This window comes from Pongo abelii, chromosome 14 (genome assembly GCF_028885655.2).
Source record: "Pongo abelii isolate AG06213 chromosome 14, NHGRI_mPonAbe1-v2.0_pri, whole genome shotgun sequence".
Classification (NCBI taxonomy): Eukaryota; Metazoa; Chordata; class Mammalia; order Primates; family Hominidae; genus Pongo; species Pongo abelii.
This window is the reverse complement of record NC_071999.2, coordinates 54088377-54111908: the sequence shown is the minus strand read 5'-3', so window position 1 is coordinate 54111908 and position 23532 is coordinate 54088377. Positions and strand designations below refer to the sequence as shown.

Below are 23532 nucleotides of genomic sequence, written 5' to 3'. Positions count from 1 at the left end.
TAATCCCAGCACTTTGGGAGGCTGAGGCAGGTGGATCACAAGGTCAGGAGTTCAAGACCGGCCTGGCCAAGATGATGAAACCGCATCTCTACTAAAAATACAAAAAATTAGCCAGGCGTGGTGGCGCACACCTGTAATCCCAGCTACTCATGAGGCTGAGGCAGGAGAATTGTTTGAACCTGGGAGGCAGAGGTTGCAGTGAGCCAAGATCATGCCATTGCACTCCAGCTTGGGCAATAAGAGTGAAACTCCATCTCAAAAAAAAAAAAAAAAGGAAAAGAAAATATACAAATGGCCAATAAGCACATGAAAAGATGATCAACATTAGTAGCATTAGGGAAAAGCAAATCAAAACCATAATGAGAGAGAAATTTATTCAGGATGCCTATAATCAAAAGACAGACAATAATAAGTTTTGGCAAAGAAATTGGAACCCTCATACATTGCTGGTAGGAAGGTAAAATGGTGTAGTCACTGTGGAAAATTAATATAGAATTAACATATGACCCAGCAATTCCACTCTGAGGCACATACCTGGAAGAAGTGAAAATATGTCAACACAAAAACTTGTACACAAATGGTCACAGCAGTATTATTCATAGACAAAAAGTGAAAACAACCCAAAGGTCCATCAGCTAATGAGTGATAAAATGTTGTGTATCTACAGAATGCAATATTATTGCAGCCATAAAAAGGAATGAAGTACTATTATATGTGAGAACATGAACTTTGAAAACATGACATTAAGTGAAAAAAAACTAGACACAGTCTACATACTGTATGAACATTTTAATGAAATTTTCATATGAAATACTTATATGTATATTTATATGAAGTCTAGAACAGGCAAACCCATACAGACAGAAAGTAGATCATGGGATGTGAAGGAACAGAGAGTTGGGACTGACTGTTAATACGTACAGTTTCTTTTTTGGGATGATAGAAATGTTCTGGAATTAGACAGTGGTAGTTAATACAGTACATACTGAATATAGAAAACACTGAATTGCATATGTTGCACAATACAGTAATATATTAAAAACCACTGAAGTGTAAAATGATGAACTGTTATCTAAATTATATCTCGACAAAAAGTTAAGAAAAATAGCAACTGCAATCAATTAGATCAATTAGTACATATTTTAAAATGCTTTATTTTATCTATTATTCAAAATAATAAAGCCACCATGGAGGAGAAAAAAGAATATATTATAGTAGAAAGAGAAGGAACTTAATCATTGAATAGATCTGAGAGGGTTAAAATTCTGAGGAATTAACTAGCAGTGTGGCCTTGCAGAAATTACTTAACATTTCTGAGCCTCAGTTTCCTCATTTGAATTTTGCAGAATTTTATTGAAGATTAAGTGAGATAATACATGTGTGAGCATAGTGCCTAGCAAGGTTCAGGCTCACTAATGGTACTGCTAACAGGGAAATGCTGGATCAGATTCCACTTTGAGAATCCATAGGAATTGTGCATGGAAAGGGCATCATGGAGGTATAGTTATTGGTTAGAAAACTAGTACTGTCAGTAATTAGCATCTAGTGGTAGAATCTTTGGCTTATAACCTCAAGCACGATATGACTCCTCCCTTTTACCACTGGGTAGCTAATTTGTGGATTTGTGCCCTTCACTTTCCTTCACATCAATGTAGATCACATCCATGTGTTCTAATGCATATCCCTACAGAATAACAAGGGGTTTTAACAATGCAAAATAGTAATAATTGTAATATTAGTTTTTTCTTATAGTTTTCTCAGATTATAAGAAAAAATTAATATTTTTAAAACTAAGTCATAATTAGCAGTAAACAAAAATAGAATGAGACTAATCTGCAGTATAAACTTTTGGTACTCAAAAGTATGTTCCTTGGAGCACAGCAGGAACATCTCCTAGGGGCTTGTTAGAAATGCAGAATCTCAAGCACTACCCAGAGCTACTGAACCAATTTGCATTACTTGGCCAACAGAAATAAGTTTGACAAATACATATGGTATGTACAATATATCCACTATTTACACGCTGTGTTGTGTAATTTCAATTTTGTATTTGGAGTTATTTCTTCTGCAAATGTACTGAGCATAAGTGACAGGCAATGCTAAGTGCAGGGAAACAATAGTGATTAAAACAGATTAGTTCTTAGGGAGTTGATAGTCAAATAAGGGAGACAGCCATACAAATACACAATGACAAAAAAGAAATTGTGTTAAGTTCTGTGAAAGATACAAACAAAGTTCAGTGCTAGAGACTGACAAGGTAAGATCAGGAAGGTCTCTCTGAAAACTGAAATCTAAAGGTTAAAGGAAATACACAGAAAACGCAGAGAGAACACCATGTACACAGGGACCGAGGCAAGAAAGAACTTGGAGGTTTTGAAAAACTGAAGAAATAAGGGGACTAAGGGGAAGCAATGGGACAAGGAAGTCAGGGGCCACAGGGCAAGAACACTGCAAGAGCAGTTTGCAACCAGAGCTAATTTTGGTTCCTAGGGATCATTTGGAAATGTCTGGAGATATTTTTAGATGTCAGAATATTTAAAATGCTGTGTTGGAGTGGTGTGCTACAACCGTGCTACACAATGGCAGTTAGTGGGTAGAGGCCAAGGATGCCTTTAAACATCCTACAATGCAGAGTTTTGTCCTCTACAATGAAGACTTATCTGTCCTAAAACATCAATAGTGACATGTTTGAGAAACCCTAGTCTAGGGGAAGGGTTTAGGATTTTATTCTAATTGCAATGGGAATCACTGAAATAGTTTAAACAGAACAGTCTGATTAATATTTGAAAATAATTACTGTGGCTGAGAATTGATTATTGGGGACAAGAATGGAAACAAAACCAACTGGAAGGCCATTGTTGCAGTTGTCCTGGCAAGAGCTGATGGTGGATGGATTTGAGTGGCAGTGGGAAAGTAGTAAAAAAATTTCAGAAAATTCTGAAAATAAAACTGATACTAATTGATGTAAGGGTTGGAAAAGGAGAAATCAAATTTGACCATCTGGCTTTCATCTGAGCAAACTAAGTGACCAGTGGACCACCTACTGAGATGAAGGGACGGAAAAAAAGCAAGTCGTGGGGGTCCACATTTGACATTTCTGTTTAGAAATATTCTGAAATGCAAGAGACATCCATGTGAAGTTATCAGGAAGGCAGTCAGGAATAAGTCTGGCACTGTTTAAGGCAGTGTTTAAAGCTATGGGACATAATAAGGTATTATTTTGTGTTTATGTTTGGTAGCCTACATATTTATTAACTTTATTTATTAACTTTCCCCAAATTTATTAACTCCCTGAGGGCAGAGGTTATGGCTTATCCTGTTTTTTCAATCCCTCACAGAGCTTAGCAACTTTGTGTAGTGGCATCACAGCCGATAGGATTTAACAATGACATGGTTATTCCTGGCTGAAAATTTTCTTAGTGCCTAGATTGCAGGCCAGAGGAAAAGACCTCTTATTTGAATGTGGCACCACTAAGTAGTGCTGCATGATATAAGTTACTTCCCTTCTTCGATTTTTCTGTTTACTTACCTGCCTTGAAGGGTGATTATGAGGATGAAGCACCTAATATAGTACTTGAGTAAAAGAAAAATGCCTGTTATATCATTACCATTTGCTGTTTTTTAATGTGATATGATAATGGCATCTATTATATCCAAGCGAAGAATATCCAACTCAATAACTGTGGAATACTTTTAGATGTCTTACCTACATCTCCATAGACTTGTGAAGACTGATACTGTGGCATATACTGTGTTGTCATGTCTCCAGCTCCAGTCACGGGTGAGTACATATGACGTGGTGGAGGGGGCATCATGGTTGGGACAGGAATGAAACCAGGCAGAGGAGGATGTGGAGAACGGTGGAGAACTGTGTGACCACCAGGGTGAAACTCTGGTGCCTGAGGGACCACGACAACTCTTCGAACACCATTGTCTTCAATAACCTACAAAATGAACATTAGATTAAAATTTCTTCCATAGAATATAAGCAATTCTTTTAAAAATGTTAAGAGTAGGGCGGGCATGGTAGCTCATGCCTCTAATCCCAGCACTTTGGGAGGCCGAGGCAGGTGGATCACCTAGGGTCAGGAGTTCGAGAACAGCCTGGCCAACATGGCAAAACCCCGTCTCTACTAAAAATACAAAAATTAGCTGGGCATGGTGGCCCATGCCTGTAATCCCAGCTACTGGGGAGGCTGAGGCAGGAGAATTGCTTGAACCTGGGAGGTGGAGGTTGCAGTGAGCCAAGATAGCGCCATTGTACTCTAGCCTGGGCAACAGAGCAAGATTCTGTCTCAAAAATAAAATAAAATAAAAATGTTAGAGTAAGAGTTTTTACACCATTAGAAATTTTAAAAATTTGGAGAATCAACATGAAAACAACTTATTAAATATACTGGTAAATGTAAATTAGCACTAAACAAAATGAATTAGTTTTTGTTATACAATTCAATATAAATCTTAAAACACTGATTAGACAAGCTAAAGAGTAACCTATTAAGTTATGATACTAGATATTTATCCTATGTGTTATGTGCATTTCCTGACGGAGTAATTTTGGTTTAGATACAAGAGGTTCAGGAATCAATTTCCTTTTCTATATTATGACTAGGAGTAGGAGAAAACAAGTTGTGGAAAGACCAAATAGAAAACAAAACAACTGGATCCAGACTCAATCAGATAATCAATGACATGTTAGAATTTAGATGTAAAATTCTTATGACCATGACCAGGACAATTTTAACAGCTGATCATTTCAAGGCACACAAATACTGAATATTACTATATTAACTCCTAGCTAGGAAAAATATCTGCGGCTTTGAGGCTTAGAAATTACAAACTAAAAAAAAACCAAAAAACAAAAAACAGGAATTATACCGTGGGGATAAATTTTTTTAAATGATAAGACTTACTCCTCTTTGAACCTTACTAGAGCTGCAAAGACACACAGGAAACCCTAAAAAATTAAAGGACTTTATCTTAAAATTAGAAATCCCTCACTAAAATAGGGCCCTTATTCTTTTAGACTTATATGGTAATTACTAAGGTATAACAAATGGCTAACACCTTCCTCAGGAAACAGAAAATGATCATAATGTTAAGTGCTAATTTAAAGGCAAATACTGATTTTCAGGAAGGCAAAGTTTTATTATGCTTAAGGACAGCAAATTATTTTATAAATACATGTGCTTGGTAGGTATAGGTATACTAGAAAACACACTTATCTGGGTATAGATAAGGCTAAATTACAAACATTAATTAGATTATTAAACTATCCTTACTTACTGGAGTGTGACATGACTCTTTTAACAGGGGACTAGAAGACCAAATGAATTAACTGTTTTTAATATGCTGGGTCTAGAACCATAACGCCTTGTTTTCAGCAAAATGGATGCCTCAGACCCCTTTCTCCCTATTTAACTCAGTTCTGAATTTAAGTCTCCAGCAAGCATATATGATTGATGGGAACTAAATAATATCTAGAACCCTACCTGAAGGGAATCTGGGAACTGCTGATAGCTTTTTAACTTCTACCCTACAGGAAGGAACATTGGAAGAAGTTTGAAATGGATTTTAAGTGAGCCAAATCACAGTATCTGTCACAATATCCATTTCACCTCTATCACTCTCCAATGCACAAATCTTAAAAAACGGAGCCATTTCCAAGAGGCTTGTACTTCATATTCATTCAACCTGGTTCCAAACTACCTTCTAAGTTGTATCGTTCTTTTGCAACAAATCCTGAACCATCAACTGCAGTCAGGCTGGTATAATAAAAAACCTGTCTTCACAGTGACTATACGTTTCTATACCCTGTACTTTTATTTATGCAATTTTTCTTCTTCACTTTGCTTCCCTTTAATCTATAATAATCTTGTCTATCCTTCCAATTCTAGCTCTAACTTTACCTCCTCCACTCATTTAAAACATTATTTTTCAGCAAAACAAACTGATAATTCAAAGAGGGAAAAACCTTAGAATTATATATTAAATATTTGTGGGGAACCCACACTAACTGGGCAGACAAACACAACAAGTAAGTTACTTAGCATGTTGCAAGGTGATAAATACTATGGAAAAGGCATAGCAGGTAAGGGCTATTAGAAGTGTTGTGAGAAAGGAGCAGGTTACAGAATAAATACAGGGATCAGAGTAGGCCTTACTGGCAAAGTAAAGCTTAAGCAGAAACTTGAAGGAAGTGGAGGAATTAACTATGTAGAAATCTGGAAGATTTGTTCTAGGCAGAGGGAACAGTTAGAATAAAGCCCCTAAGGTAGAAGTGGGGCTGATTATACCCAAGGAATGAAAGGAAGCTGGTGTGACTGCATGAGTATAAAGGAGCAAAGGCAGAAGCAGATGAAGTCAAAGAAATGAAGGGGTGATAGGGTGGTCAGGTCAGGCACCACGACACAGGCTACTATTAAGGAGTTGGAGTTCATCATTTACTATCAGTGGAATGGGAAATCATCACAAAGTTTTGGGCAGAAGAGTGATAAAATCTAGTGTTTCTGACTCCCAGAGGATATGTGGTAGGGTCTGGAAACATTTACAGTTGTCACAACTTGGGGCAGTGGGGGAGGTGCACTATTAACATCTAGAAAGTAGAGAGGCCAGGAATACTGCTAAATACCCTACAACACAGAAGGCAACAAAAACATCACCCTACCTCAAATGTTTACATTACTATGGTTGAGAATTCCTGATGTAACCTTATATTTGACAGGATTATTCTGGCTAATGAGTTGAGAAGAGATCGTAAGGAGGCAAAGACAAAAGCAGGGAAACCATTCAGAAAGCTACTGTAGTAATCTAGGCAAGAGATGATCACGGCTAAGACCAGGGAGGCAGCAGTGGAGATGGTGAGAAATGACCCACATTCTGCATATATTTAAAAGTAGAGGCCAGGTGCAGTGGCTCACGCCTGTAATCCCAGAACTTTGGGAGACTGAGATGGGTGGATCATGAGGTCAGGAGTTCGAGACCAGCTTGGCCAATATGGTGAAATTCCATCTCTACTAAAAATACAAAAGTTAGCTGGGCATGGTGGCATGCACCTATAGTCCCAGCTGCTCGGGAGGCTGGGGCAAGAGAATCGTTTGAACCCGGGAGGCAGAGGCTGCAGCGAGCCGAGACTGTGCCACTGCACTCCAGCCTGGGCGACAGAGCAAGACTCCACCTCAAAAAGAAAAAAAAAAAAGTAGAGAAACAAGACAAGATTAGCTGATGATTCCATGTGGGAAGTGAGAAAAAGAAGTTAGGGAACAATAGTCTTCCATCAATGTGATGAGGAAGGCTGTGGAGTAGAACAAGTTTTTTTCAGGGGAAGAGATTTGGAGTTTCAAGTGTTGCACTTGTGAGTTTGAAGAGTTTATAAGACAACTTAGTGGAAATGTTGAATAGACTGTTAAGATATACTAGTCTGCAATTCTGGAAAGATTGGGAAGGGATGACCAAGCGAGGTAGAAGGAAAACTAAGAGAGTGTACAGAGTCTGGAAGTTTGGTGAAGCATGTCAAGGAGGAAGGATTAACTGTGTCAAATGCTGCTGATAGGTCAAATAAGAGGAAGACTAAGAATCTGACCACTGGATTTAGCAATGTAGACATTACTGTGACCTTGAAGAGAGCAGTTTTGGTATAGTCATAGGGTCAAAGCCCAACTGCAGTGGGTTTAAGTGAGAAAGTAAGGAGAAGAATTAGAGCTAACTGCACAATTTAAAAATGTTCTGCTGCAAAGGGGAATACAGAAATAGGGTGGTGGCTCATAGGAGAAGTGAAGTCAAGAAACTTTGATGTTTTGTTGTTTTCAGGAGTGAAATTACAAAAGGCTCAAGATACTAATGAAAATAATCCAGCAGAGAACAAGAAATTGATAATGCAGAAGAGAGAAAAGAAAAATGCTAGAGTAATGTGTCCTTACACAGGCAAAATGGGATGGGTTCCAGTATCCCAGTGGGGGAACCGGGTCTGGACAGGAGCAGGAAAGTTTGTGTTACAGATGAGGAAGCAGAGTTTGTGGGTTGGATGAGAAAGCAGAGCATGTAACTGCAGATATGCAAACACCGGTGGAAGTGTGGGGCTAGGAGTCTGTGGAAGATACCGTTTGACTGTTCCTCCATGAATTCTTCCCTAGGTACTACAATCTCAGTGATCTCTCTCTCCTATAATTTCTACTGCATTTATTCTGTATCACTTGTTGGATATTTGTAACACTGAAATGTTAATTTTCCAGATGCACATGTCTTACTCTATAATTTAACTGTTAAGTTTCTCAAGGGACATATATGAACTATTTGATCCTTGGAACAATGCTACATACTATTATTATTTCAATTTTTCAGATGGAGAAACTGAGGCATAGAGATGTTAAATAACTTGCCCAGGGTCATATAGGTAGAAAGTGAGGGAGCTAGTATTTGCACTTGGGCAACTTGGCTTCAGATTCCATGTTCTTATCTACTTTGTGGGTATAGAAGTCATACGTCTTCTAGTGTCTTTTTTGTTGTTGTTGTTTATGACAAGATATTTGATTAAAAATAAACGGCTAAATTATTTATGAAATTAAAACTACTTTTCTGATGAGTAAAAACATTTAAAATACAAAGATAAGCTTAGGGGAGAGGAAAATGGAGAGCTATTATTTAACAGGTTCAGAGCTTCAGTTTTCAGCAAGATGAAGAGTTCTGTGGATGGAGGGTAGAGCTGGTAGTGCAATGCTGTAAATGTACCTAATGCCATTAAACTGTATACTTAAAAAAGGTTAAGATGGTAATTTTATGCTATATGTGTTTTACCACAATTAAACAAAACAAAACAAAACAAAACAAAAAACCCCAAACCTAAGATGTAGACAGAAGAGGGAGGAAAAAAAAAGCCAGACAAGAACCAAGAGCATGGTGAACTCCACTACCTCAAGCAGCCAGTAACTTCAGAGGAAGGCAACAGACTTCAAAACTATTTGCTAAGTCTCCAGAGGCTTAGGTGCTAAGAAATGGCCATCGTGTAGAGGTCAGATTTCACACTAATAGGGTACACTGGTTGTGATGTAAAATAAAATCAGTACGTTGTGAAAAGGAAAAAAAGATAAAATATAATTCAAATTTGTCAGTGTTCATAAAAATTAAAATACAGGTAAGGCAATAAAATATAATTAAATGAGGCAGTAGCATAGTCTGACCACTTAACCACAGATGCCACCTAATTTCTAAGTAGGCAAAGACATGTATTTTTTTTTTCTTCCTTTATTGAACAGAGACACAATTGAGAAGGGCTGCAGAGAAAGGAAACTGTATCTGATATTTTATATTGTGTGTCTTCCTTACCAGAATATAAAGCCCACAATAAATGTTTTGTTTATTGTTTTTTCCACCAGGACCTGGAATAGTACCTAGCACATGGGTTGATGCTCTAAAAGTTATTTGTTAAATGAATGATATGATCAGAAATATATGTGTTCTTTTAGCACTAATAGAATGCTACATTTCTTTCTCCCTCTCTTTACACCACGAAGCTATTAGGGTTCTGTGACTTTCTCAATTCCTACAACCTTTGCTTCCTCTCTACTTTTTGCAACCTAAGTCTGTGGTCTCACTCTGAACCCAGAACTATTCCAACTTTAAGCTCTTAAACAATAATACAGCTTCACTTTAAGCTCAAAGCAACTTTAAGCTCTTAAATAACACAGACCATTCATTCGACAAACACTTATGTGTCTACAAACATACAAAACAGTATGTGATCACAATCTCCTTTCTCTCCAGTTCTTACTATATCTCTTCATTCTCATATAAATCTCTTAGGTCCCCCCATCTTACAGTTTCTCACACTCCCCTGCCCATCCCTTTTGACTGTTGTCCCCAGGAGAGCAGCAAGAAGTCTGCGATCAGATTGATTTGAAGAATATCTGAAAAACACACCGACCTCACTGCTGCATGCCATCATAAAGGCAAAATGAAACAGCAAGCACAGATCAAAGGAGTAACCTGAAACTTTTCCCAAAGTCGATATAGGCTCTTTCCCCACGCTATGTGATCTACAATTCCTTCCCTGTTAGGCACCCTCTCATTACCGTAACAGCCCACATTCTATAAAAAAACAGTTAAGGGGCCGGGCGCGGTGGCTCACACCTGTAATCCCAGCACTTTGGGAGGCCGAGGCAGGCGGATCATGAGGTCAGGAGATCGAGACCATCCTGGCCAACATGGTGAAACCCTGTCTCTACTAAAAACACAAAAACTTAGCCAGGCGTGGTGGCGGGCGCCTGTAGTCCCAGCTACTTGGGAGGCTGAGGCAGGAGAATCGTGTGAACCCGGGAGGTGGAGCTTGCAGTGAGCCAAGATCGTGTGCCACTGCACTCCAGCCTGAGCAACAGAGCGAGACTCTGTCTCACCCAAAAAAAAAAAAAAAACAAAAAAAAACAAACAGTTAAGGGAGCCATTACCAGAAAGGCAGAACTTCTGATATTGCCTTTCAGGAGTCCCGTTAAGGTAGTTCATAAACTTCTCTTGATAAGTTATTAACTTCACCACTGAAATAGCAGAAGTGTTACCCTGTCCTGCAATACAATGCTCTTAGGGACTCTAAGTTAGTACTATTTGCCTGTGAATTAAGTTCCTTCTACTCCTGGCATCACTTGCTTTGTATTTAAGTTTTATAGTTTTATGTTTCGTTCATTTCCTCATTTGATAACTTAATTCCACTGGCACATATTTCTGCCTCTGTGCAGTATATCAATTTCTTAAAAGTGTCCTTATTTATTAAACTGCAATAATAAAGCTCATTAAGGTTCTGCCTAAAATAAGGACCAAGCAGGCCCCAGAAATGGCTATGGAGGTTATTTACGTGTAAAGTACATAATCTTGGTGTGTGGACTATGTATCATGTTTTCAAATAGTTTGCTTCTTCTGAAGCTTTTTTTCTCTACTTTTTTTTTTTTTTTTTTTTTTAATTAGACTTTAAGTTCTGGGATACACGTGCTGAACATGTAGGTTTGTTACATAGGTATACACGTGCCGTGGTGGTTTGCTGCACCCATCAACCCATCATCTATATTAGGTATTTCTCCTAATGCTATCCCTCCCCTAGCTTCCCATCCCTTCACAGGCCCCAGTGTGTGATGTTCCCCTCCCTGTGTCTATGTGTTCTCATTGTTCAACTCCCACTTGTAAGTGAGAACACGTGGTGTTTGGTTTTCTGTTCCTGTGTTAATCTGCTGAGAATGATGGTTTCCAGCTTCATCCATGTCCCTGCAAAGGACATGAACTCATCCTTTTTTATGGTTGCACACTATTCCATGGTGTATATGCACCACATTTTCTTTATCCAGTCTATCATTGATGGGCATCTGGGTTGGTTCCAAGTCTTTGCTACTGTGAATAGTGCTGCAATAAACATACATGTGCATGTGTCCTAACAATGATTTATAATCCTTTGGCTATATACCCAGTAATGGGATTGCTGGGTCAAATGGTATTTGTGGTTCTAGATCCTTGAGGAATTGCCACACTTTCTTCCACAATGGTTGAACTAATTTACACTACCACCAACAGTGTAAAAGCGTTCCTATTTCTCCACATCTCTCCAGCATCTGTGGTTGCCTGACTTTTTAATGACCGCCATTCTAACTGGCGTGAGATGGTAGCTGATTGTGGTTTTGATTTGCATTTCTCTAATGACCAAGGATAAGCTTTTTTTATATGTTTGTTGGCCACATAAATGTCTTCTTTTGAGAAGTGTCTGTTCAGATCCTTCGCCCACTTTTTGATGGGGTTGGGTTTTTTTTTTTTTTTTTTTTTTGTAAATTTGTTTAAGTTCTTTGTAGATTCTGGATATTAGCCCTTTGTCAGATGGATAGATTGCAAAAATTTTCTCCCTTTCTACAGGCTGCCTGTTTACTCTGATTATAGTTTCTTTTGCTGTACAGAAGAAGCTCTTCAGTTTAATTAGATCTCGTTTGTCAATTTTGGCTTTTGTTACCATAGCTTTTGGTGTTTGGTCATGAAGTCTTTGCCCATGCCTATGTCCTGAATGGTACTGCCTAGGTTTTCCTCTAGGGTTTTTATGGTTTTAGGTTTTACATTTAAGTCTTTAATCCATCTTGAGTTAATTTTTGCATAAGGTGTAAGGAAAGGGTCCAGTTTCAGTTTTCTGCATGTGGCTAGCCAGTATTCCCAACACATTTTATTAAATAGGGAATCCTTTCCCCATTGCTTGTTTTTGCCCGGTTTGTCAAAGATCAGATGGTTGTAGATGTGTGGTATTATTTCTGAGGCCTCTGTTCTGTTCCATTGGTCTATATATCTGTTTTGGTACCAGTACCTTGCTGTTTTGATTACTGTAGATTTGTAGTATAGTTTGAAGTCAGGCAGCATGATGCCTCCAGCTCTGTTCTTTTTGTTTAGGATTGTTTTGGCTATATGGGCTCTTTTTTGGTTCCATATGAAATTTAAAGTAGTTTTTCTAATTCTGTGAAGAAAGTCAATGGTAGCTTGATGGGGATAGCATTGAATCTATAAATTACTTTGGACAGTATGGCCATTTTCACAATACTGATTCTTCCTATCCATGAGCATGGAATGTTTTTCCATTTGTTTGTGTCCTCTCTTATTTCCTTGAGCAGTGGTTTGTAGTTCTCCTTGAAGAGGTCTTTCACATCCCTCATAAGTTGGATTCCTAGGTATTTTATTCTCTTTGTAGCAATTGTGAACGGGAGTTCACTCATGATTTGGCTCTCTGTTTGCCTATTATTGGTGTATAGGAATGCCTGTGATTTTTGCACACTGATTTTGTATCCTGAGACTTTGCTGAAGTTGCTTATCCGCTTAAGGAGATTTTGGGCTGAGACGATGGGGTTTTCTAAATGTACAATCATGTCATGTGCAAACAGAGACAATTTGACTTCCTCTCTTCCTATTTGAAAACTCTTTATTTCTTTCTCTTGCCTGACTGCCCTGGCCAGAACTTCCAATACTGTGTTGAGTAGGAATGGTGAGAGAGGGCATCCTTGTCTTCTGCTGGTTTTCAAAGGTAATGCTTCCAGCTTTTGCCCATTCAGTATGATATTGGCTGTGGGTTTGTTATAAACAGCTCTTATTATTTTAAGATATGTTCCATCAATATCTAGTTTATTGAAAGTTTTTAGCACGAAGGCCTTCAACTTTATTGAAGGCCTTTTCTGCATCTATTGAGATAATCATGTCGTTTTTGTCATTGGTTCTGTTTATGTGATAGATTACGTTTATTGATTTACGTATGTTGAACCAGCCTTGCATCCCAGGGATGAAGCAGACTTGATCGTGGTGGATAAACTTTTGGATGTGCTGCTGAATTCAGTTTGCCAGTTATTTTATTAAGGATTTTCGCATCAATGTTCATCAGGGATACTGGCCTGAAATTTTCTTTTTTTGTTGTACTTCTGCCAGGTTTTGGTATCAGGATGATGCTGGCCTCATAAAATGAGTTAGGGAGGAGTCCATCTTTTTCTGTTGTTTGGAATACTTTCAGAAGGAATGCTAACAGCTCCTCTTTGTACCTCTGGTAGAATTCGGCTGTGAATCCATCTGGTCCTGGGCTTTTTTTGGTTGTTAGGCTATCAATTACCACCTCAATTTTAGAACTTGTTATTGGTCTATTCAGGGATTCCACTTCTTCCTTGTTTAGTCTTTGGGGGGTGTATGTGTCCAGGAGTTTACCCATTTCTTCTAGATTTTCGAGTTTACTTGCATAGAGGTGTTTACGGTATTCTCTGATGGTAGTTTGTATTTCTGTGGGATCAATGGTGATATCCCCTTTATCATTTTTTTATTGTGTCTATTTGATTCTTCTCTCTTTTCTTCTTTAACAGTCTAGCTAGTGGTCTATTTTGTTCATCTTTTCAAAAAACCAGCTCCTGAACTGATTGATTTTTTTGAAGGGTTTATTTTTGTCTCTATCTCCTTCAGCTCTGCTCTGATCTTAGTTATTTCTTGTCTTCCACTAGCTTCTGAATTTGTTTGCTCTTGCTTCTCTAGTTCTTTTAATTGTGATATTAGGGTGTCAATTTTAGATCTTTCCCACTTTCTCATGTGGGCATTTAGTGCTATAAATTTCCCTCTACATACTGCTTTAAATGTGTCCCAAAGATTCCGGTATGTTGTGTCTTTGTTCTCATTGATTTCAAAGAACATCTTTATTTCAGCCTTCATTTCATTATTTACCCAGTACTCATTCAGGAGCAGGTTGTTCAGTTTCCATGTAGTTGTGTGGTTTTGAGTGAGTTTCTTAATCCTGAGTTCTAATTTGATTGCACTGTGGCCTGAGAGATTGTTATAATTTCTGTTCTTTTACATTTGCTGTGTTTTACTTCCAATTATGTGGTCAGTTTTAGAATAAGTGTGATGTGGTGCTGAGAAGAATGTATATTGTGTGGATTTGGGGTGGAGAGTTCTGTAGATGTCTATTAGGTCAGCTTGGTGCAGAGCTAAGTTCAAATCCTGAACATCCTTGTTAGTTTTCTGTCTCATTGATCTAATCTTGACAGTGGGGTGTTAATTATTATTACCCATTATTATTGTGTGGGAGTCTAAGTCTCTTTATAGGTCTCTAAGAACTTGCTTTATAAATCTTGGTGCTCCTGTATTGTGTGCATATATATATTTAGGATAGTTAGCTCTTCTGGTTGCACTGATCCCTTTACCATTATGTAATGGCCTTCTTGTCTTTTTTGATCTTTGTTGGTTTAAAGTCTGTTTTATCAGAGACTAGGATTGCAACTCCCGCTTTTTTTTTTGCTTTCCATTTGCTTGGCAAATCTTCCTCCATCCCTTTATTTTGAGCCTATGTATGTCTCTGCATGTGAGATGGGTCTCCTAAATACAGCACACCAATGGGTCTCGACTCTTTATCCAATTTGCCTGTCTGTGTCTTTTAATTGGGGCATTTAGCCCATTTACATTTAAGATTAAGACTGTTACGTGTGAATTCGATCCTGTCATTATGATGCTAGCTGGTTATTTTGCCTGTTAGTTGATGCAGTCTCTTCATAGAGTTGATGATCTTTACAATTTGGCATGTTTTTGCAGTGGCTGGTACTGGTTTTTCCTTTCCATATTTAGGGCTTCCTTCAGGAGCTCTTGTAAGGCAGGCCTGGTGGTGACGAAATCTCTCGGCATTTGCTTGTCTGTAAAGGATTTTATTTCTCCTTTGCTTATGAAGCTCAGTTTGGTTGGATATGAAATTCTGGGTTGAAAATTCTTTCCTTTAAGAATGTTGAATATTGGCCCCCACTCTCTTCTGGCTTGTCGAGTTTCTGAAGAGATTTGCTATTAGTCTGACAGGCTTCCCTTTGTGGGTAACCCGACCTTTCTCTCTTGCTGCCCTTAACTTTTTTTCCTTCATTTCTACCTTGGTGAATCTGACAATTATGTGTCTTGGGTTTGCTCTTCTCAAGGAGTATCTTAGTGGTTTTCTCTGTATTTCCTGAATTTGAATGTTGGCCTGTCTTGCTAGGTTGGGGAAGTTCTCCTGGATAATATCCTGAAGAGTGTTTTCCAACTTGGATCCATATTCCCCATCACTTTCAGGTACACCAATCAAACAAAGGTTTGGACTTTTCACATAGTCCCATATTTCTTGGAGGCTTTGTTTGTTCATTTTCATTCTTGTCTCTCTAATCTTGTCTTCACACTTTATTTCATTAAGTTGATCTTCAATCCCTGAGATCTTTTCTTCTGCTTGATTGATTTGGCTGTTGATACTTGCGTATGCTTCACGAAGTTCTTGTGCTGTGTTTTTCAGCTCCATCAGGTCATTTATGTCCTTCTCTAAACTGGTTATTCTAGTTAGCAATTCCTCTAACCTTTTTTCAAGGTTCTTAGCTTCCTTGCATTGGGTTAGAACATGCTCCTTTGACTCAGAGGAGTTTGTTATTACCCACCTTCTGAAGCCTACTTCTGTCAATTCATCAAACTCATTCTCCGTTCAGATTTGTTCACTTGCTGGCAAGGAGTTGTGATCCTTTGCAGGAGGTTTTTGGAATTTTCAGCCTTTTTGTGCTGGTTTTTCCTCATCTTCATGGATTTATCTACCTTTGGCTTTTGATCTTGGTGACCTTCGGATGGGGTTTCTGTGTGGACATCCTTTTTCTTGATGTTGATGCTATTCCTTTCTTTTACTTTCCTTCTAATAGTCAGGCCCCTCTGCAGCAGGTCTGCTGGAGTTTGCTGGAGGTCCACTCCAGACCCTGTTTGCAGAATAGCAAAGATTGCTGCCTGTTCTTTCCTCTGGAAGCTTTGTCCCAGAGGGGCACCCACCAGATGCCAGCTGGAGCTCTCCTGTATGAGGTGTCTGTCGACCCCTGCTGGAAGGTGTCTGCCAGTCAGGAGGCACGGGGGTTAGGGACTCACTTGAGGAGGCAATGTGTCCCTTAGCAGAGCTCAGGAGCTATGCTGGGAGATCCACTGCTCTCTTTAGAGCCAGCAGGCAGGAACATTTAAGTCTGCTGAAGCTGTGCCCACACCTGCCCCTTCCCCCAGGTGCTCTGTCTCAGGAAGATGGGAGTTTTATCTATAAGCCCCTGACTGGGGCTGCAGCCTTTCTTTCAGAGATGCCCTGCCCAGGGAGGATGAATCTAGAGAGGTAGTCTGGCTACAATGGCTTTGCTGAGCTGCGGTGGGCTCTGCCCAGTTCCAACTTCCTGGTGGCTTTGTTTACACTGTTCGGGGAAAACTACCTACTCAAGCCTCAGTAATGGCAGACGCCCCTCCCCCATCAAGCTTGAGTGCCCAGGTGGACTTCAGACTGCTGTACTGGCAGCGAGAACTTCAAGCCAGTGGATCTTAGCTTGCTGAGCTCTGTGGAGATGGGATCCGCTGAGCTAGACCACTTGGCTCCCTGACTTCAGCCCCCTTTCCAGGGGAGTGAACAGTTCTGTCTTGCTGGTGTTCCAGGAGCCACTGGAGTATGAAAACAAAACTCTTGCAGCTAGCTCAGTGTCTGCCCAAATGCCTGCCCAGTTTTGTGCTTGAATCCCAGGGCCCTGGTGGTGTAGGCACCCCAGGGAATCTCCTGGTCTGCGGGTTGTGAAGACTGTGGGAAAAGTGTGGTATCTGGGCCGGAATGCACCGTTCCTCATGGCACAGTCTCTCATGGCTTCCCTTGGCTAGGGGAGGGAGCTCCCTGACCCCTTTTGCTTCCTGGGTGAGGCAATGCCTCACCCTGCTTCAGCTCGCCCTCTGTGGAATAATCAAGTCTTACATACTGGAAACTTAAATTAACTAAAAAACGATAAGACTAGATTTTTGTCTTTGGATTACCCTGTGTAATGAAAATGACACATTTTCTAGAGATCATCTTCATCTTAAATTAAGATTAATAATAGTAGCCCACTAGCCTCACATAATCCTTCCAGGAAGATTATTGTTAAAATTCATTAATTTATGTGACAACTATTTATGGGACACCTACTACATTTGAGTTACCACAAGAACACAAAAATAATTAAAAGGCAGTTCCTATCCTATGGAACCTAAAATCCTGCAGGAGTAAAAATATATATGCAGTTGTCCCTTGGTATGCATGGGGGATTGGTTCCAGGACTTTCTGTGGATACCAAAATTTTCTAATGCTCAAGCCTGATATAAAACGGTGTAGTACTTGCTTATAACCTACAACACCCTCTGGTGTACTTTAAATCATCTCTAGATTACTTATCATACCTAATATAATGTAAATGCTGTGTAAATAGTTATATTGTATTAAGAAATGTGACAAGAAAGTCTGTACGTGTTCAGTATAGATGCAATTTTTTTTTTTCAAATATTTTCAATCTGTGGTTGGTTGAATCCACAGATTTGGAACCTAAGGATATGAAGGGCTAACAGTACATAATTATATTAGGTGATATGTATTATAACCAAGAAGTGGTTCAATAACATGATCTAGGCCCTCAAGGATGGGTAGAATTTTAAAAGGCAGAAATGGAGAAAGGAATAACATTCCTTAGATAACAGCATTAAGGAAACACCAAGTAAGCATGTGAGAAATGTTCGGCTACAAAAATGGACATAATTGAAAGTATCAAGAAAATAGTGCAAAGGCAAACCAGGACAGAACCGTGTAAAGCTTTAAATGTCAAGAAATCTAGACTTCATTGAGTGGACAAGCTGGCTACAGGCTCTTTATGACCAAAGAAGTGCTATAGGAAGATTATCTCTGTGGCTTTTGGTCTAAAGATACAGAACCTCAACTCGGATGATTATCTAATTTACAAATATTTACTGAGCCCCTACTGTATGACAGGCTATATACTTGGCATTGAGGATATAAAGATGAGTAAGAGTCTTATATGATCTAGACTTCTTACTTCTTACCTCATTCCCTACTATTCTCCCTTGATGAATCAGTCCAATCACACTGACCTCCTTGCTGTTCCCAGGCATGCTGTCATCTTAGGCCACTTGCACTGGCCATTTCTGTCCAGAATCCTCTTTTCTCAGATAGATGCATAGCTAACCCCCACCTGTCCTTCAAGACTTGGCTCAAATCTTACCTGCCCAATGAGGCCTCTTCCGACTACTCTATTGTAAAATATAACCAGCTCTAACACATTATAGAATTTTTTTTTTTTTTTTTTTTTTTTGAGACGGAGTCTCACTCCGTCTCCCAGGCTGGAGTGCAGTGGTGCAATCTCGGCTCACTGCAACCTCCGCCTCCCAGGTTCAAGTGATTCTCCTGCTTTAGCCTCCCTAGTAGCTGGGATTGCAGGCACCTGCTACCATGACCAGCTAATTTTTGTATTCTTTGTAGAGACAGGGTTTCACCAGGCTGGTCTTGAACTGCTGACCTCAGGTAATCCACCCGCCTTGGCCTCCCAAAGAGCTGGGATTACAGGCGTGAGCCACCATGCCCAGCAAACATTATAGAGTTTATCCACTTTTTATTTGCCTCTCCCCATAAGAATATAAACCACAGAGCGGCATGAGTCTTTGCCTCTTTCAGTCATGGACATATTCCAAGCACTCAAGAGTGCCTGACATATATAAACACTCAATACATATTTGTGGAACACTGTTGAATATAGGAACTGTAAGAATTCATAATCTCAGGAAAGAGAATTACAGTTTCATAAGTTTATGAAAAGAGGAATATATGTATTAATAATATGCCATGAAAGCCCAAAGGGAGAAGCACCTGGAAAGGCTCAGGGAAAACTGCTTTCAGAGCTCACGATGAAGTGAAATGAAAAGGGTAGGAGTTTGCCACAAAAAATAAAACGAAAAGATACTGTAAGATGAGAGAACAGCACATAACCTAAGTGCACTGAAAGAACTTGTCTTAATCATCTTTTTATCACTAGCTCCCAATACAGAGCTCAGTACGTGGTGCCACTCAATAAATCATGAACTGAACTATGCTAGAGAACAGTCTTCATGTAAGAGAAGGAAGATCTGAGAAGGTGCAACAAAGAAGTAGAAAAAAAAAAAAATCAGGGCAGCATGATGTCAAGGAAATCTGCAGTAAATCTTATCAGTGGTACCAAATTTTTAGAGGTCAAAGAGGACCAGGCTGGAAAGCAGGACTTTGGATTTGGTACACAGCGGAAAGCAGTTTTAGTAGAGTAATATAGACAGAATGCAGGCTATATTAAGGAGTCAGTGTGCTAAACAAAAGTAGAGATAGTTAGTGGAGACTATTCTGAAAAGCTTACAAGGTAATTTCAGTACGAGATCTCATCTCATAATGAAGGCACTGAGACTGAAGGAAGTTGATTTGCCCAAGACCATGCAGCCAGCAAAGGTTTGAAATAAGATATGGATTCAGCTTTTCTGACTCTAAATCTCATTCCATTCTCTCCTTCCCAGCACGCTCTTCTTTTGCTGTTGTTCATGTGATGGTGTGCTTCACAGAGTGTGCAGAAAATCCACCCCAATATCCCACCACCAATATTCTGGCATAATCAGTGAGGAAGTAACAGAGGGCCTGAAGAAAAACTTCAAGTGTAAATTCAATGCTAGGGAGAGAAAATGATTATTTCCCAAAATAGATTGAGGCAAAGAGTGCAGACTATACGAAATCTCAGTAGTGGAAGATATTGAACACCTGCAGATTTTACAGTTTAATTCAGTTTGCCCGTGTTCATAAATTACTATACTTTAAGGTCAGAGCTTCCATGTCATTGTGCATAAAAGGTTACAGGTGTATGGAGATACTGATTTCCCCCTCATCCCTCAGGGTTGCTAAACTCTTTTCTATTGAACACAATATGCCACACAATTATCATCAGTGTCTGAGATTCATTGTATGAATAAAGTTGGAAGCATTGTCTTGGGTTACATCTAAGCAAATTCCTAAATTTAAAAATGTCAGTGTAGGCACCTTTACAAACTAAAATATTATTTTTATTTAGTCACATATTTAGGGAGATAAACCTCTAGAATGAATTTTCTTTTGTGACTTAATACCCAAAGACAAGGACAAATGATGAGTGTCGCCAATAAAAATTTTTCTTCCTTTCCAAATGTACTAAAATACTTAAAATAGATTTATGATAGATACACAACACTTGGTAAGCCTCAGTAATTAAATGGTTTTTTTAATTAAAATCAAAGTCAAAGAGAATTACATTATCACTATTATATAAATATGAAAAGAAAAATAGCATAAAAACATACCTGTGGGGCATATCCAGGAGGCACATAGATAGGAGGCACAGAACCATTTGGGGACATCATTGGAACCTGAGCAGGACCTGAATGGATCACAGAAATGATGTATTAACCCATGATTGCTTATCGGGCTAAAGTTGAAAACAATTTGAATTACATTTTGAATACTTCATCTAAACACTCAAGCCAACAGTAACTACATTTTTATAAAAAGAAATTCAGATGACTGACTTGTTATAAAAATTTATCTTGTAAAGTGCACAAATTACCCTTTACCTACATTTGTGTTTCTTAAAGTTGCCGGGTAGTGGTGGTGGGGGGGAGGTTGGAGGGCTTTTTAAAACAGATTAACAGGCTCTCCTAGAGATTCTTAGTCAATGGGGTCTTGAATCATATTCACTTTACAAATATCCCAGGTGACTCTTATAATAGTGTAAGTTTAGAAACATTGACCTAGAGAAAAATCAAACTAAACTCTGTATATAAAATCAATGAAAAATACAAAAGGCAAAATTTTCAAAAGTAACAGGGACAAAATAAAAAAGCAAGAGTGAAAAGCAGCAAGAGGAAGAACAGTTAGAAATTTGGAACTTGCTTTGTTAGGGTTAAAATACTTGTGTAAGGTGTGACTCATGTCTATGGGGGCTTAAGAACAAAGAGAAATGCCACACGTTTATTTACCCAAAGGAAAAAAAAATTTTTTTGTTTCTCACACTAAAAAGTTCTAAAAAAGAAAATTCAGCTTCTCTCATTCTACACTTCCTTCCACTTTTATAGTGTTAGGTTTTCCAATTAACTTTTATAACTATTATCTCTAGTTTACCTTCTCTTTTAACGTTTCTGGGAACAAAAGAAGCATTTGGAGAAGGTGTGTTTTGTTCTTTCTAGGAACTAAAATCTTAGTTGCTTTATGTAACTTTTAAAAAAGTCTCTCCAGTTCCTTTCTTCCTGTAACTTTACACTGCAGTGTCCCCTCATGCCCACCGGTTTTTTATAACCTGAAATGAAACCTTTTCAAAGAAATTACTTATTTCTAAGGGAATAAGAACAAAGGTCTGATGAGGAATGTAAAGGGGGAAGGATCTCTTTTATATGCAGAATTATAATCTACCATTATATAATGGCTCTCAGCTATAAAAGAAATGAAGGAGGAAAAGCTTAATTGTAGGGTAGAAAACAAGTAACTCTGTTAATATTATACATACTTCAGAAAATCAGAATAAAGGGCATGGAGGTCACAGCAAATCCGGATTACAGCCATTCTGCCCTTTCTAGGGAAGGCAAGGGGTGAGGACAGAACCACTCAGTGGTGATGAAATTAGGGCTAGGGAGATGAGAGAGCTAGGGAAGAGAAAAGAGAATACAAAAGAAAGGGGGTGTAAGAGGGAAAATACTAAACAGGGGTGAGGGAAAATACTAAACAGGGGTAAGGAAAGTGGGGAAAGTGGAGAAAAAAGGGGGAAGCAAGCAAGGAGAGGAGAAAGGCAAGGGGGAGAGAAGGAGAGAGGCGAGAGGTAAGAGAAGAAAAGGGAGTGATAAGAAAGGGGACAAGAGGCAGTAAAGGAGAGTGAAGAGAAGACAAGAAGCGAGGGAGAGGAGAAAACAGAAGGGTAAGGGGGAGGAGGAACGATGTGGAGAAAGGGGGAGGGGAGAGAAAGGACAGAAGAGGTGGGGAGGGGAAGAGAAAGCAGGGATAAGACTGAAGTGGTTGAGAGAAAGTAAGAAGTGTTTGTGTAGAACACTAAATTACACTATATAATATCTGGCTGTGAAAAGAACTTTTCAATAAGATGCTCTTCCCATCCAAAACAAGACCACCATCAAATACATGAAGTTGTCCAGAATATTATCTTAATTATATATAGCTAATACTAACTTACTATGTGCTAGGCCTTTTACATATTTTTTCTCCTCATAATCATTCTATCAGGTAAATATTATCATCATCATCATCTCCATTTTCTAGATGTGGAAACTGAGGCACAGAGAGCTTAAGCTCCCCAAGTGGTAGAAGTGGAATTCAAAACCAGGTAGTTTTATTTCTAAGGACATATCCTTACCACATTTTTAGTAAACATTACAATACTATGCAGTATTGGCAACTGACATAATTTGAGGCTTAAGAACAATGCTCTAAAGCCTCTAAGGAAAATTAAGGCCTTTGTTGTCTTTACATCCTTAAAAACATGAGAGAAAGAATAAAATTTTCTTAAGTTTAAGCAAACATTACCTATTAATTTACTGAATAAAACTTGTGAGCTGCTTTATACCTCTAGGCAGAAAAGCTTCATGCAAAACTCACCTTTTAGCTCCTATATTCTAGACTCAAGAAAAATGAGAACTGTTTTAAACTAATGCTGGTTTACTTCCATTAGCTAATTTATATAAAACTACAGTAAACTAACTTTCTGAATTCTTACAGGTGGCTTAGGTATTACTTACAATATGTGAAATTCAGCTGAGAACTTGACAGAGAATTCACTGAAAATCACATTTTGTAATCTTAATAAAGGCCATTAGCATTGCAATTTTACTGTGGGTCCTTTCATATGCTGTCAAATTTAATCCTTACATCAAGTCATTAGAATAGGTGTTTTTCTTTTGCCATCAGAATAATAAGTTATTGCTAATTACATTTAAAATAGTAAAATCACACAATTGCTTCAAGTTGCCCTCCTTTTACCAGAAATATGAATACATATGTAGTTACAATTCAAACCATTTTGTACTTTGATAGCCGCTAAAACAGTTTATAATTTGCTAATACAAAATTCTACTTTGTTTTTAAATTATATCTAAGTGTGATGCTGAAAACAGAAATGTAACCTAAAATAAACCAGTAGTAAATATATTAACCAGTAGTCCAGGAAAAAGACTGATTAACTTACTTCT

At 38.6% G+C, this 23532-nt stretch overlaps 1 protein-coding gene across 6 annotated transcripts in view; it reads right to left on the bottom strand.

Annotated features, from left to right (window-relative positions):
• Positions 1 to 23532, bottom strand: part of FNDC3A (fibronectin type III domain containing 3A) — a 227551-nt gene that overhangs the window by 68366 nt on the left and 135653 nt on the right. For all 6 annotated transcript variants that reach the window (XM_024257590.3, XM_063714662.1, XM_024257591.3 and 3 more), the window contains 2 exon segments: positions 20647 to 20723; positions 3707 to 3944 (listed from right to left, as the gene is read on the bottom strand). In XM_024257590.3, coding sequence (XP_024113358.3) covers positions 3707 to 3944; positions 20647 to 20723 — 315 coding nt within the window.